At 39.8% G+C, this 16,084-nt stretch overlaps 2 protein-coding genes across 3 annotated transcripts; one reads left to right on the forward strand and one right to left on the reverse strand.

Moving 5' to 3' along the window:
* Positions 1-3,727: 3,727 nt before the first annotated feature.
* LOC116000920 lies at positions 3,728-6,404 on the reverse strand. Of its 2 annotated transcripts, XM_031240795.1 has the most exons (3): positions 5,747-6,404; positions 5,207-5,265; positions 3,728-4,067 (listed from the first exon to the last, which is right to left on the reverse strand). In XM_031240795.1, the coding sequence occupies exons 1-2, from the start codon at positions 6,223-6,225 to the stop codon at positions 5,256-5,258; spliced, it is 489 nt and encodes a 162-aa protein (XP_031096655.1). In that variant the 5' UTR covers positions 6,226-6,404; the 3' UTR covers positions 3,728-4,067; positions 5,207-5,255. The 2 variants fall into 2 exon arrangements, with proteins under 2 accessions (XP_031096655.1, XP_031096656.1); XM_031240796.1 differs by lacking the exon at positions 5,207-5,265 and having other exon boundaries at positions 5,747-6,400.
* A 6,549-nt stretch (positions 6,405-12,953) lies between these two features.
* Positions 12,954-15,116, forward strand: LOC116001249. Its single transcript, XM_031241139.1, has one exon. The coding sequence runs from the start codon at positions 12,954-12,956 to the stop codon at positions 15,114-15,116; it is 2,163 nt and encodes a 720-aa protein (XP_031096999.1).
* Positions 15,117-16,084: the final 968 nt, after the last annotated feature.

Raw genomic sequence — 16,084 nt, forward strand, 5'->3', positions numbered from 1 at the left:
GTATCAAATAAATCTGCTATTAAAACACGAAATCCAATACTACAGAATAATATTAAAACAATACAATTCCTATACTACAATTCCAATACAATTCGTATAAACAATAGAATAATATTAAAACAATACAATTCCAATACAATTCGTATCAAATAAATATGCTATTAAAACACGAAATCCAATACTACAGAATAATATTAAAACAATACAATTCCTATACTACAATTCCAATACAATTCGTATAAACAATAGAATAATATTAAAACAATACAATTCCTATACTACAATTCCAATACAATTCGTATCAAATAAATCTGCTATTAAAACACGAAATCCAATACTACAAAATGAAGTCTACTATTCTACAATTCCTATACTACAATTTCAATACAATTCGTATACTACAATTCCTCTACAATTCCTATACTACAATTCCTCCGTCAATTCGTATTATAAATACATTCATCAATTAGAAATTTTATAACCTACTCACACAAATCGAAATAGTAAAACGATATTGTCACGCAAATCTTTCAACAATATTGTTTTTTCACTAATGGGGTTTGTTTTTGTCTTTGCTTCCGACCTATCTCCCAAGACGAGAAGGAGTTGTATTAGACTCCGGCTAATGTGTTGTTATTTGTCAAGGGAATATCCACATTCCACAATCAACCAACACACACTGGAGTGCTTACTCCATGACTCCCAGGTAAATGCTATTAAGTTTAAAAGTGTATATAAATTAGGGAGAGCAGATTGTGACTATATCGTGGCCGAATTTTGTTCTATGAATTAGAGGAAAAAAGGTTGTGTAATATTTTGGGGTAGTCGGCTCACTGTTACTCTATGGGAGGAGCACGTGGATTCTGTCTTGCCTTACTATAATATTGATTTGGCAGAACCACTGATTGTCCTTCAAGTTCCAACATAAACAATTCTCATTGATATTTGCATATGCCATGACTATAAACAAAAGCTAAGGCCAAACACTAACTCACGTTGGGTTATTGCTAAAAAAATCGGTCTTTAGTCAGGGTCAATTGTATGTGGCTTTCTCCCGAGTCAATCATCCTTTATGAAATTCCGCCCAGACAATATTAAAGAGAAAATGAAAAAGAAAACTGATTTTACTAATTGATTGAAAATATAAAAAAATCATAATGGAAAAGGAAAATTAGGCAAATTGAAAAAGGGAATGGATATTACTAATTGACTGAAAATTATTTAAAAACTTAAAAAAAAATTAATTAAACATGACTGTTAGATTTTTTATAATAGTTACAATTAATTCATTCAAATATGAAGGAGGAAGGAAAACTAAATGCGATAGGGTGAAAATTAATATACTTAAGGTATAAAAGTATAATTGCACACATATTAGTGTAATTGACTAATAATAGTTGCCTAATAATTATTATGATAATAACACTGGTCGTTGAATTTATTTTTATAATAATTATAATTAAATTATTTCTCATTTTTCTCATATTTATTTTAGTAATAATATAATTACATAAGTCATATTACATATCGATCTTTTTAAGATAATTGTAGACAAACAAGTCATATATATTTCAATTAATTGAGTTATACTTTTGCACTAATCTTATAATCAAATAAATGTACACGTTCAATATTAGAATTTTTTTAATAATTTTCTTTATTTTTATTATCTAAATATATAATAAAAAATTTATTTGTGCATCGCACCGGTAATTGAACAATTATTTGCTCTAATTCAAGCAAGGAAAACACCAGACAACATAATTGATCCAACCAATTCCATCAATTGCGCTATACAATATTCGATGTTATAATTTATATAATTGTATATCGATCCAAATATTCTTAAAATATTATAACAAATCCATTCCGTGCAACGCACGTGCGAAAATACTAGTATAATATAATAATAATAATAATAATAATAATAATAATAATAATAATAATAATAATAATAATATACTTTTTTTATTAAGCCATTTACTAGACGCCATACCCACCTAAAACATAATTAATTAGGACACCTTTTACGTCAAACTATGATCACCATGAAGACACATATGACAGTTGATATCATGGCAACATCATTTTCTACCGGTCCTAATTGAAAGAAGCTTACTTAAATTTTGAATCTACATCACAATTTTACCCAAGTAAAATGATTAAACTACAGCTAAAGTTGCATTCAAAACGTAAGGGAATACGTCATCACAACCCCTCCACATTATCAGGTCTCACCACCTATTCAATAGGGAGGTTAGGTAGGTATGAATTTCCTATTTAAACATCTCAAATTCATTCATTTGTTGATTTGTCTTCAAAGAAGTATATTCCTCTTCTTCTCTTCTTCTTTAAAGAAATTTCTTCCCAACGAATCCCCTTGCATGACTCTACGTCGCCACAAAACACTTCCCAACAATCTCCAATCAACACAACACTTCTCAACATTTTACATGGGATGAATTTGTTCTAGCCCTAATGTGGTCCTGGGATATTGTCCTGCTTTTGGTTCAAGACGGTGCAATCATCATGCTGCAGTATGACAACATTTCACAATTCATGAATTATCGCCTTTCAAGAACTCTGGAGTAACGTCTCCTATAGATGCACATACTCCACTTTTTGTAAGTATATTTTTTTACTATATTTTTTAAAATAAAATTGATATTCTTATAAATATTTAATTTCTTAATTTTTCTTAACATAATAAATGCAGTACACAACCAATAATCCACTCCTCAATAGACTTAGTGTGAATTGGCCTAGTATTGAGCAACAAAAAGACTGTAATAACTTTTGTGGTCACGAATGGAATAAACACGGGAGGAGTTCATACCACCTATTCAACCAAAACCAATATTCCACTAAAACATTAAATCTGCTCCACATGCATAATATACTTTATCTGATAATTACAAATAATTATATTCGGATCATATTTCAATGGAGCAAAGGAAACAAAATAAACTATAACAAATTATGAATGGAATTAAATTAACATGAAAATTTTAGAATAATGACAATTTAAATAGCGCAATAGTAATAAATAACAAATCAACTGATGATTGCCGAAGCAACTTTTTAAAGTCATTTCAAACTCAATTAGCTGGTGTATAGTATTATATGCTGCTAATAGATAAAGTATATTATGCATGTGGGGCAGATTTAATGTTTTAATGGAATATTAATTTTGGTTGAATAAAGTATATTATGCATGTGGGGCAGATTTAATGTTTTAATGGAATATTAATTTTGGTTGAATAGGTGGTATGAACTCTTCCCGTGTTTATTCCATTCGTGACCACAAAAGTTATTACCCTCTTTTTGTTTGCTCAATACTAGGCCAATCCGCACTAAGTCTATTGAGGAGTGGATTATCGGTTGTGTACTGCATTTATTACGTTAAGAATATTTAAGAAATTAAATATTTATTAGAATATTAATTTTATTTTAAAAAATATAGTAAAAGAATATACTTACATTTATAAAAAGTGGAGCATGTGGATCTATAGGAACCGTTGCTTTAGAGTTCTTGAAAGGCCATAATCCATGAAATGTGAAATGTTGTCATACTGCATGATGGTTGCACCGTCTTGAACCTAAAACATGACAATAGCCATTTTCACTTTAATTTATTTATGTGATACTTCTAACAAATATGCATATTCAAAAAATATATATACTTGCAAATGTACCCTAAGGTTTTTCTTTTAAATGCTTCCCCAAGTATCGATTTCAACATTTCTTTTAAATTGCTGTTTAAAATTCCCAGACATGGAAATAGTGACATTACAATGCATACGTTCCATAATTCCATTAAACACAAAGCGCAATACTCAAATGGTTAAATACTTGATGGCCCTACAAAAAGCTTTTGCGCGCTTAGAAGGCTTGAAGCCGTCATTATTTCATCAACCTCTCTCATTCATCCCCTCACATTCCCCGTATCCTCTTAATAAATCTGTTCTGGAGATCAATAAATTAAACTTGACTCTCCCGAGTTACCTGCTGTCGGAATCCAATGAGAGTCATAACCTAAAATAGCATGCTTGTTTTGAGATTCCATTCTGCATAACCAAGAAATTTTTACATTACTTAAAGTGAATAAGGTAACAAGGAAGGGTATCCAAGAAATATCAAACTGGAATAAATAAGCATTATTATTATATAATAAACCTGTATCAATGGAAACTTAATAATGGGAAATTCTAAGTTGATGCTTTTCTTTGAATTACTTTTTGTTGGGAATGGTAAGATAAATGGAGGAGGAATCAATTTTGTTTCTGGGGATAAAGTATGGAAATGACTACAGGCATTTCCTCCCATCTTCCATCACCAATTTGGTGATTCCCAGCAAGTAAAAATTGGCAAGCAAGTAATGTCAATGTTAGTAAAAATTGGCAAGCAGGCAATTCCTATATTTTACAGAATATAAACATTGTTGACATTATGAACCAAACTGGCATCAAATAAAGGTAAATTACAATCACCTAAACGCATGTTAATATACAAGCAACTTACTCATTCTTGTATGTTTTCCATCTGATATCAGACACAAATAGATACAAGCAAAGATTTTCACTCCACATTTTATAAACAAATAAGATGACTCTTTAGCTTAAAATGAAACAACGTCAAGAAAATCACTCCAACTAAGCTTTAAAACCAGTGAGTTTGTTGTAAGCTAAGTAAGGAATGTAAATAAAAATACTGAACAGAAGAATAAAGGCTGGGGTTTTGTTGAGATCCCAAACTCCCTGGGTTTTTCTTCCCTTAAAATTTGTACTTGCCTTTATTACCAATTCTTCCTCATATAATAATAAGAGGGTACAATGATTCCCATGCGTTACACAAAGGATCCTTTTAGAAACCAAACTGCTAAGTAATCCAAATAATCTAATACTAAAAATTGCTCTAACGGAATACTACTCGAATACAACAACAACAACCCTGAATGTGATTACGGAGAAACACAGCATCTTTACTTGCACTCCCTTCATTGGAGTACATCCCCAAAATGCATAAGAGTTTTTTTTTTTTTTGAAGGTAAGAGTTTGACAACTTATTCAAAATGAAACTGCAACAATCATTTTTAGTCATCACAAGACTAATATGCAATGCTGATTGCTGGAATGGCAAATACATTATACCATAAGAATGCAAAATAAAAACTGACTTCTCAGATGCTGTCACACCCTTGACTAACCTTTTATTCAAGGACTTAACCACCATCAAAAGTTGTGGAAAACCATCATTCAGTGAAAACTGCTACATTATGAAAAGTTAGTTTCTCAGGCTGCTACATAAGAAGGTAATTAAACAGAGGTGAGCTTCCATACTCATCCTTCAAAATCTGAGCACACTGGCGCATTACTTCACACAACCCTCCATTTATTAGAAAAGGAAAGCACATAATAATCCTACTCCTCATTGCGTTATACCCATACTCAGTAATGGTGCAACTATGGACTAGAATGTTTAGCTAAATGCCTAAAAATACAGGGAAAAAAAATTAAGACACTAAAATTGAAAATATTTTCAGTGCAACAAATTTATAAATCCTTGAAAATATTAGAATTTTCTAAAATCTTATATAGTTGAGCAGTTTAGGGGGCATATGCAAACCCATAAAAGGTTCCACACTTCCACCTTTACAGATGAAAATTCAAATTAAAGTTAAAGAAAAAAGATATAGTTCCAGGAATAATTTCATTCAGAAAATCAAACAATCATATAAAAATATTACCAAAAAATTGGAGAAGATTTTAAATTGCCTTGTTGCTTCTCGATCTCTTGCTTCTGTTTCTCAACAAGCTTATCAAGCGCAGATTGCAGGGCGTCACGACCCCCAATCAGCAAACGCGTGATAACTTCCGGGTCCTTTTCGAATCGGGCCTCCTCGAATTCCTTCCGGGTGTTCTCCCTAAGAATATCACGCCAAAGAACGCCTCGAGAGTCGGGCCACATGAAGAATCGGGTAGCCCGGATGATGTCCCTGTAGAGACTAAGCACCTCGCGGCGAGTGCTGGTGAGCCGCTGGCGGGTCAGGATTTCATTATCGTCGTGGGTGAGACTCTTCTTCTCCTTGACGATGTGCCTATCGAGAAGCTCCTCCACAGTGTCTGGCCCGTGGTGCAAGAGGCGGGGCGACCCGTATTGGACGGCTCGGACCTTCCTGAAAAGATGGATCGCCAAGGTTCCAGATTTTGGCATGTTTCCGGCCATGGTTTCTCCACTCAGATAAATTTTGAAATCAACTAATAAAAAAACCCCCAAAAAGCAAATGATATTGGAGATAAGAATTCCTCGCTGGTATTCATCTATGGTGAGTGGTGACCTGGGAGGTTCTTCGCCAATAGATTGAGTGCAGTAGTTCTTCGCCGGAAGCTTTGTCGCCGGACCCAAAATTTAAGGGGCCTGTAGATTATTTTACTATTTAGATATAAATATTACTTATATAAAATATTATTTATAGTAACATATTTTAAAGTATAAACTAGTATTGTACCCGCGTGATGCGCGAATGTAACTAATGCTATTATGTAATCGAAGTTATTGTAATGCAATAAAAGTTTCTAAAATTTGATTAAACAAATTTATTATTTAATATTAGAAATTTACGAATTATTAATTACTACACCCTCCACCCTCGTTGGCTATCAAAATTCTTAAACATTAGGGTTGCATTTTCAAAAAAAAAAACATTAGGGTTGCTAATCCTTGACAATGAAATTATATTCATAGACACATAACAAACATTAGGGTTGCTAATTTATAACATTATATAAATTAAAATGAAGTATTGTTGTAAAATAAGAATAAGAAAATATAATATTATTAATTAAAAACCTATTTGTAAATTACATTAATAGTAGAAGTTACAAATATTACATTATATTGTTACAAATTATTACTGTTACTAAGATATGTTTTTTTATAATTTCATAATAATGTTAATTTCCAATGATAAAATTAAGAGCATCAATATGTTTTTTAAAAAATCACATTTAAGATGTGTAATTATTAAAAAATAAAAAGTATATTATTTTTATGGGAGCATATACAAATTCATGTCTACAACTAATCTTTCATTATTCGCTATAATTCATGTAGAAAAACAAATTTACACTACAATAATGCCAACAATAAGAAACAAAGTCATGAGAATAAATTTTGCACTACTAACAAAGATGGAAAATGATTAATAATACTCAACAGAATAATACAACTCACAATACTAAGATAAAATAAATAATATTACTAACACTAATACCATTAGTAAGAAAAAAAATAATACATTTCTTTGTGATAAAATAACAAATTAACACAATAATATTATTCACAATAATGAGAACTATAAGAAACAAAGTAATGAAAATATATTTTGCAATACTAAGAAAGATGGAAGATGAACAATAATAATACATATCACAATAATATTATTCAAATACTAAAATAATAAAAACAATAATATTAACACTAATTACATTACTACAAAAATTTTAAAATAGCAAGGCAATGGTTGAAATATTTTTTAAAAATTACAAAACGAATCTTTTATTAGAACTAAAATCAATATAATATTAATTGAACTATACAATATAAAATTACATTCATAAATTCAATCTTTAATAATAATAGTTTCTCTACCCAATATAATAACATATATTAATAATTATTCTACTCATATATATATATATATATATATATTAGCCCAAATGACTAACCCAATACTATTGGACCAAACCCGACCCATTAAAGCCCCATATAAAAACAAAAACTCACCCAGACAAACTCAAACCACCCTCCCTATTTTTTAAATTTTGTTGTTCACTTACTATTATAACATTACGATCATAAAGATTTGCAATTAAAATAACAATGGATATTTAAAGTGGTAATGATATTTATTGGAGCATATATATACACATTCTTGTCTACATCTAAGCTCTAATTGTTCCAAACTGTTCTTGTAAAATAATCAATTATCACTACAATAGTAGCAACTACAATTTATATATTAAAGTTAAAAATTCTTAAAAACCTCATTGTATACAACATTTCATATATAAAGAAAGGAAATATTTTTATTATTATTTATTATTTAATTAATACTTGTTAATTCTTCTCAATAGCCTAGGTATAATCCTCTTTGACGTAGGACACATTAGGTGATCATACCACTTCATAAAACCATTGCACCTAAAAAATTACAAAATTGAAAAGAAAAAAAAAACCTCAATTCAAGATTACCATAATTCATTAACCATACACTGCATCATAAATTAACTTCATTGCAAAAAGAAAAATAAATTACTAAAAAATAATTGAAAAAATAGCAACAATACTAATCATAGTAATAATTAGGGAAAACAGTACTTTTGGCCCCTCAATTGTTTTGCTTGTGGAAATTTAGCCCCTCACATTTGATTTGAATAAATTTGGTCATTTAATTATACATAATGTGTTACATTTAGTCCCTATTATTATATAATTAGAAATTTTGTTAATAATTGTACATTAACTGTACATAATGTGTTACATTTAGTCCATATGCATTTTGAATGTTTTTTTTATTCAAATCTCTACATTATATCCTCATGAAAAAAAATGATAAATATAACCTCATGAAAAAAAATTACTAACAAAAATTCTAATTATATAATACTAGGGACTAAATGTGACACATTATATACAAGTAAAGGACCAAATTTGTTCAAATCAATTGTGAGGGGCTAAATTTCTAAAAGTAAAACAATTGAGGGGCCAAAAGCGCCATTTCCCCTAATAATTATATTCACATGAAAATACAATATATAGACACACATATATTTATAAAATTATTTATTTAATTTAATAATTTAATAATAATAATACTAACAATAATATTAATAATGAATAATAATAATACTTAAAACAACTAATAATAATAATAATAATAATGTTAATGGGCTGCAGCCCAATTCAATTATCTAGCCCAATAGAACCCACAACCCAACTATAAATACTACCCAACCCGTTTCAACCCAACTTCATGCCTTCATCTCTGCCATTTTATTTCCGCGTTGTAATCTTCGCTTTCCAAAACCCTCTCTGCGTCTCCCATTTAGACAGCAAACTCTGACCTGCTACGCCTGCGAAACTTCAAAGGAAATCCCTCAAATAGAGTGTTAGGTGAAGCCAGTATTGTAAAGACCTAAATCAGAATAAAAAAAAGACCTGACAATGTAGCGATACGTGTTCGGCGACATCCATCGGCCTAACCTTTGTTCCAGGTAAAATCTACACAATCTAGATGGCTTAATTGTGTTTTTCGAACACAAAATGCCAATTTAAATGCTTACATCCAAACCCTAAGTCGTTCTACTGCAGATCTAAATACCCCTAGGTATCAAAGATGAATTGAAGATTAAATTAAGCAGTTTGCAGTTCTGTATTTCAACATGCACACATCTTGAAGGTTCAAAATATCATCCAGCAGTGTAGAAAGAAAGGGCCCGTTAAAGATAAGTTTTTTTTAGTAATATTTATTTTACTGTAATAATACTATGAATTCCTAGTTCCTACTATACTATAATATAAATATGTAGGATGCACAGAATGAAGAGTATAAACCTAATGATAAGGATAAATCCCGGTCTACATTTCCCGATCTTCCCGGGCTGTTCACCTCGATAAACGCCGCTTACCCTAAATCTTCTTCCCGGTCTGTGTAGGTCGGGCATTCTCGGCACCTCGGGAAGGTAAACCTCGGCGGGGGTTCGAACCTGAGCCCTCACGATGCGCAATCGCCCACTAACGCGTTGAACCGACAAAGGGACCAGTGCATGACCGCCGCGCGTCCTACATGCCAGGAGACCGGAATGCATACCAAAGCCACTATAAATAGCGCATTTAATGCTGTAGGGAGGACTTTTGGCTATTGCTACCAAGGCTGTAGCTAAAGAGACCGGGAACCTCTGACCCACTGTCACGTAGCTCGGTCTCCCTTAGAGTATTCCGTTCTGTACTCTACCAAATCTAAATACGTGTATATTGTTCCGTATTTTACCATATCATTTTGGCGCCGTCTGTGGGGACCGAGGTACTAAGCCGACTACCGTCCTGCGCGACTTCGATCTCCAACCATGTACCCTTACATGGACTATTTTGCCGCTGCCGACCCCGAGCAGGAGGCACCGTCTGATTTGCGTTCCCGCCTTAGCTCTAGAGGCGACCCGAATAATACCATCAATCCACCGCCCGTGGATCCCGTCAACGTTATCCACCCCCCTTAGGCCTTTCCCATTCCGGTCGGGCCGGTGCCATATCAGTATCCGGCGTACCCGCTTGACCCGACCGCCGAGTGGTGGACGAACTCCCCCCAATTCTACCCGCAACCATATGCCCCCTCTTTCCCGTTCCAACCTGTGCCGCCCACCCAGCCGTAGGCTCAGGCCCCAGTGCCACATCCAGACACCACGACGATCGAGGCCGCTGCCACCTCCTCGCCCGTGTTGAGGAGGGCACAGTCCGAGAGGCGACCGGTAACTTCCAGGTTGCAAGAACCGACCCCAGCGCGCCGCCCCGCGCTGTCTCGTCTAAGTGCCTCCGGTTCCAGGCAACCCACAGCCCGGGAGAAGGCGCCGCGAATCAGTGTTCTGGATCGAATTGACCCGCCGGTGGAGAGAGGGCGCAGATCGTTACGCATGCCGACCGTGACCGAGGCCGATTCGAGTGAGGCCAGCTCTTCAGATTCCCGTTACCATAGGCACCGTGATCCGGCCCGTTCGTCCGGACTCTCACGGGGAATCCTCTATCAGGTCCGAGCGGAGTTCAACAGGTGGAAGCGAGAGGAAGGGACCAATCGCCCCACCGACCGAGGTAGCAACCTACTCCGAACGCCCTTTACGCAAGAGCTCATGAGCGAGCCCTACCCGATAGACCTGCGCGTTCCTGGGGACAAAGAGTATGCAGGCAGGTCGGACCCCGAGCAACATGTTAACCTCTATTACGGCAACATGCTAATGATGGGGGTATCCGAGGCCGTCATGTGTCAGGCGTTCTACTCAACATTGACCGGGAGGGCTGCAGAGTGGTTCCGCACCTTGGAACCTGGTTCTATCTCGAATTTCCGAGATTTGGCCCAGAGATTCGTCGACCGCTTCGCCATGTCTAAAACAGTGAAAAAGCACTTCTCTCATCTGGAGAACGCCAAACAATTGGACGGTGAGCCGCTCTCTGTCTTTATCGAGCGATGGAACAAGGAAATGACAGAAATTGAGCCCGTTGACGACGTGACCGCCACCAACCTACTGCTGAACTCCCTAAGGGCGGGAAACCTGTACCAGGATCTTATACTTCGGCCGGCGACCAGTTATGAAGACGCCGTGCGTAGAGTAGTGGCCTACGCTACCGCCACGGAAGCAAATTCCGCTAAAAGAATGATGGAGACGGGGGGGCCGAGGAGGGATCAGGGTCAGCGAGATCGACGCCCGAACAATCCGCGACAGAAGGATCGCGATGGGAACCCGATTTACACCCCCCTGACCAGACCGGTTGCTGAGGTCCTACAGTTTGCACAAAATTGTCATCTGATACAGCTGCCCGCCCCAACGAGAGACGGTCCGGACAAGGATAAATACTGTGCGTATCACCGCAATTGGAGACACGACACCGAGGAGTGTCACGTGCTTAAGGGCCTGATCGAGGACCTGCTGCAGACCGGGGAATTGGCCTAGTTCGCCGAGAAGAAGAAGAAGAACTGGCGAGGGTGGAGAAAATATTTCAAGAAGGACAAGGATAAGAAAGACAAAGACCCCGACCTAGACAGAGAGCCTCCCGCAGCCGCTCAAAAGCAGGTTATTCATGTGATATTCGGAGGACCGGAGGGTGGAGACACGGCCGGAGACCGTCGCAACTGGGCCCGCGACTTACAGGTCGCTCTGGTAGAAGAGACTAACCCGGAAAAAAGGACGAAAGTGGAGCCCATCGTGTTCACCGATCGAGACTTACCGAACAGCACCGACTGCGCGACCGAAGCATTGGTGATAACCATAGACATCAATGGCGTCGACGTCCAAAGAGTCATGGTGGATACGGGCTCGAGCGTGAATGTGATGTATCTGGACGTCTTCCGAAAGCTCCAGTTAGACCGATCTCAGTTAATGCCCGTCCGAACCCCGCTCTCCGGTTTCACAAGAGCAATGATCCATCCGGAGGGAGTGGTCCGCCTGCCTGTCGAGGTCGGGACCGTCCCGAGGGTGCTCCGTGTCACGATGGAGTTCGTCATCGTCGACCTGGCATGCGTCCATAACGTCATTCTTGGCAGGCCGGGAATATCCCAACTCGGTGCGATAATATCAATGCCGCATCTGTGCATGAAATTTCAGACACCGGAGGGCGTAGGCACGGTGAGAGGAGACCCCCAGTCGGCCCGACGATGCTATGTCCGAGTAGTACAGAAACAGGATGCCAGCACGTCCCGAATCAACACCATCAGCAAGAATAAGGAAAATCGGTCTGAACAACCCGAGCCTTCGGACGACGTGGAGCTAGTCGCCCAAACGGCGGACTGGCCCGACTGGATGGTGAAGATCGGTGCGGCTCTGCCTACAGAATTAAAAACGGCGATTATCGGCGTCCTCAGAGAGTATTCGGATATCTTCGCATGGGGACCGGAGGACATGCCGGGAATAGATCGCCGAACCATTTGCCACCGGCTGGCGGTCCGGCCAGGTTCCAGACCGGTAAAACAGAAGCAGCGACATCTCTCCTCCGACCGGCGAGAGTTTGTCAGAAAAGAGACTAGATCCTTGGTGGAGGCCGGACACGTTAGGGGAGTCCAGTACCCTAACTGGTTGGCGAATGTGGTCCTAGTCCCCAAGCCCCCGGCTTGGAGGATGTGCTTAGACTACACCGACCTCAACAAGGCGTGACCTCTAGACCCGTTCCCCTTCCCGAGCATCCACCAGATGGTCGATGAGACCGCCGGCGCCGAGCTGTTAAGTTTTATGGATGCGTTCAAGGGGTATCATCAGGTGATGATGGCCGAGGAGGATGAGGCGAAAACAGCGTTCATTACCCCAGACGGTCTCTACTGTTACCGGGTGATGCCTTTCGGCCTGTGCAATGCGGGAGCCACCTATCAGAGGATGGTGAATGCCTTGTTCGGGGAGTTGATCGGCAAGTCCATGGAGGCCTACATCGACGATATGCTGGTAAAGAGCAGAAGCATGTGCGATCATGCGTCCGATCTACGACAAAGTTTTGAGATCATGAGGCGTCACCGGCTGAGGCTTAACCCGACAAAATGTACGTTCGCCGTACAGACCGGAAAGTTCCTCGGGTTCATGATGACAAGGAGAGGAATCGAGCCAAACCCCACAAAAGTAAAAGCGATTATGGACATGAGGCCGCCTGCCACGGTTCGGGAAGTTCAGCAGTTGACCGGCCGATTGGCCGCTCAAAGCCGCTTCCTCTCAAAACTTGCCGAACGAGCCCACCCTTTCTTCCAGACGCTGAAGAAGACGTCCGCCTTTGCGTGGACGGAGGATTGCCAACGAGCCTTTGAAAGCTTGAAGGAATATTTGGCTTCGCCGATTGTGCTGTCTAGGCCGGAACCCAGGGAAGAGTTACAGGTCTACCTTTCCGCGTCTGATCGCGCAATTAGCGCGGTGCTTTGCCGAACCGACCCGGAAGGAATACAGCGCCCGGTCTATTATATAAGCCACGTGCTCCAAGGCCCCGAGCTACGATACTCTCGACTCGAGAAAGTTGTGTTTGCTCTATACACAACTGCCAAGAAGCTTACACCCTACTTTCAAGGCCGGACGATCCAAGTACTGACCGACCAGCCCATGGGCGCCATCCTGCGAACGACTACATCCTCTGGTCGGCTGATTAAGTGGGCAATGATGTTAACCCAGTTCGCGATTGAATACACGCCCAGGCCGGCCATTAAGGGACAAGCCTTAGCGGATTTCGTGGTGGAATGTTCAACGAGGGATAACACCTCGTCGACCGCCGACCCCGCTCCGGCAGAATGGGAAATTGCGACAGACGGATCGAGCTGCAAGCAGGGTGCGGGGGCTGGAATAGTTCTCACCAGCCCGGAAGGCTTCAAAGTCTATTATGCCCTGTCGCTCGCCTTTTCACCGACCAACAACGAGGCAGAGTACGAGGCCTTCATAGCCAACTTGTGTCGCGCCCGTTCTCTGGGGGCTAGACACGTGAGGATTGGGACTGACTCAGCCCTGGTGGTCGGACAGGTAACTGGTGCCTTCGAGGCAAAGGGAGAGCGTCTAGCCCGGTACCGAGATCACGCGATATCAGTTATGGGATCGTTCGATGTGTGCGTCGCCGAACACATCCCGCGGGCCGAAAATGCTGACGTTGACATGCTATCCCGGTTATCACACGAAGCCCCGGAGTACATATCCAAGGTGGCCCGGGTGGAGGAGCTATCGACCGCTTGCATTGATGTATTGCCCGTAGCCCCGGTGGAGGCGGACGCTGATGAATGGATCTCCGACCTTCGGCTGTACTTAGAGACCGGAACCCTACCGGAGAACGACCAAAAAGCCAGAAAAGTGAAACTGCACGCACCCCGTTTTCATATCGTCGATAACCGCCTGTACCGACGGTCGTATGGGGGGCCGTTGATGAGATGCCTCTCCCGGTTTGAAGCTAAATTAGTGATGACCGAGCTGCACTCCGGACTTTGCTCTGCTTATCAGGGGGGTCGGGCCTTGGCAAGAAGAATCATGTTGATCGGTTATTATTGGCCGTCGATCCAGCTGGACTGTGAGGCACTAACCAAATCATGCGAGTCGTGCCAGCTGTACGCCCGCGTCCCGGGCAGACCGGCCACTTTCTATCATCCGGTCAGTTCTGCAATACCGTTCGCTAAGTGGGGAGTGGACATCCTGGGACCTTTCCCGCAGCTGACAGGGCGTCGTCGCTTTATCATTGTCGCCGTGGATTATTTTTCAAAGTGGATTGAGGCCGAACCGTTGGCGACGATCACCTCCCAGCAGTGCGCCCGTTTCTTATGGCGGAACGTGATCTCCCGTTTTGGGGTACCTGTACAGTTGGTGACCGACAATGGAAAGCAGTTCGAAGGTGAATATTTTTAGAATTTTCTGGCGACGGTCGGCACCAGATCGGTCCGATCTTCCGTGGCGTACCCACAGGGGAACGGTCAGGTCGAGAATGCGAATAGGACCATTTTGGAGGGGCTCAAGAAGAAGCTGCACTCGGCCAGTCGTAGCTGGGCGGACAAGCTCCCGTATATCCTATGGTCATACCGGACTACTCCTCGAGAGGCTACGAAAGAAACCCCGTTCGCTTTAGTTTACGGGGCCGAGGCCCGTCTGCCAGTAGAAGCTTGGATACCGACCTCCCGAGAGCGAGCTTACGAAGAGAACGGCAACGACTCCTTGATGGTCACCGAACTGGATTCCTTGGAAGAAAGGAGAGATGCCGCGGCTCGGAGGGTCGAAGAGTACCTAAAGAAACTGAAGGCACACCGCGACCCTAAGGCGCGCCCCCTGATGCATACACGGATTGCTTCCCGCAATAAGTGCACACTCAAGGAATCACTCAAGAACCTTTCGTGTCCAAAAGAGGATCTTACCTTATAGACTCTTGGATTTTGAGATCCCAACTCTACAAATGCCTCACCAAACTAACAAATAATACTCTCAACCCTTAGATTATTAAGCAAGGCTAAGAATTAGAGTATTAGGAATCTAGCACTAGAATTAAGATACAAAAATAAAATTAGCTATATAATATGAGTAATAGTATTCTTTTTGGGTTTTTGGATATGTGTGTGAATATAAAGAACAAGATAAAGGGATAAACTAGCTTCTCACTAGCCTACCAAGATTGAATGCTTCTCACAAACAACCTAAACTTCAATGCACTTCTCATGCAAAGAAAAGAGAGAAATTTCACTCAAATTGAATTCTTACAAGGTGTGTCTCAAACCATTGGGTTTATGGGGTATTTATAGGGGAAAATAAGGTATTAAATATTCTAGGTCACTAATCCCACCCAAAATAAAAAATTACAACTTTGTAAAAGTAATTCCCACCCAAAA

This window comes from Ipomoea triloba, chromosome 13, assembly GCF_003576645.1.
Source record: "Ipomoea triloba cultivar NCNSP0323 chromosome 13, ASM357664v1".
Taxonomy (NCBI): Eukaryota; Viridiplantae; Streptophyta; class Magnoliopsida; order Solanales; family Convolvulaceae; genus Ipomoea; species Ipomoea triloba.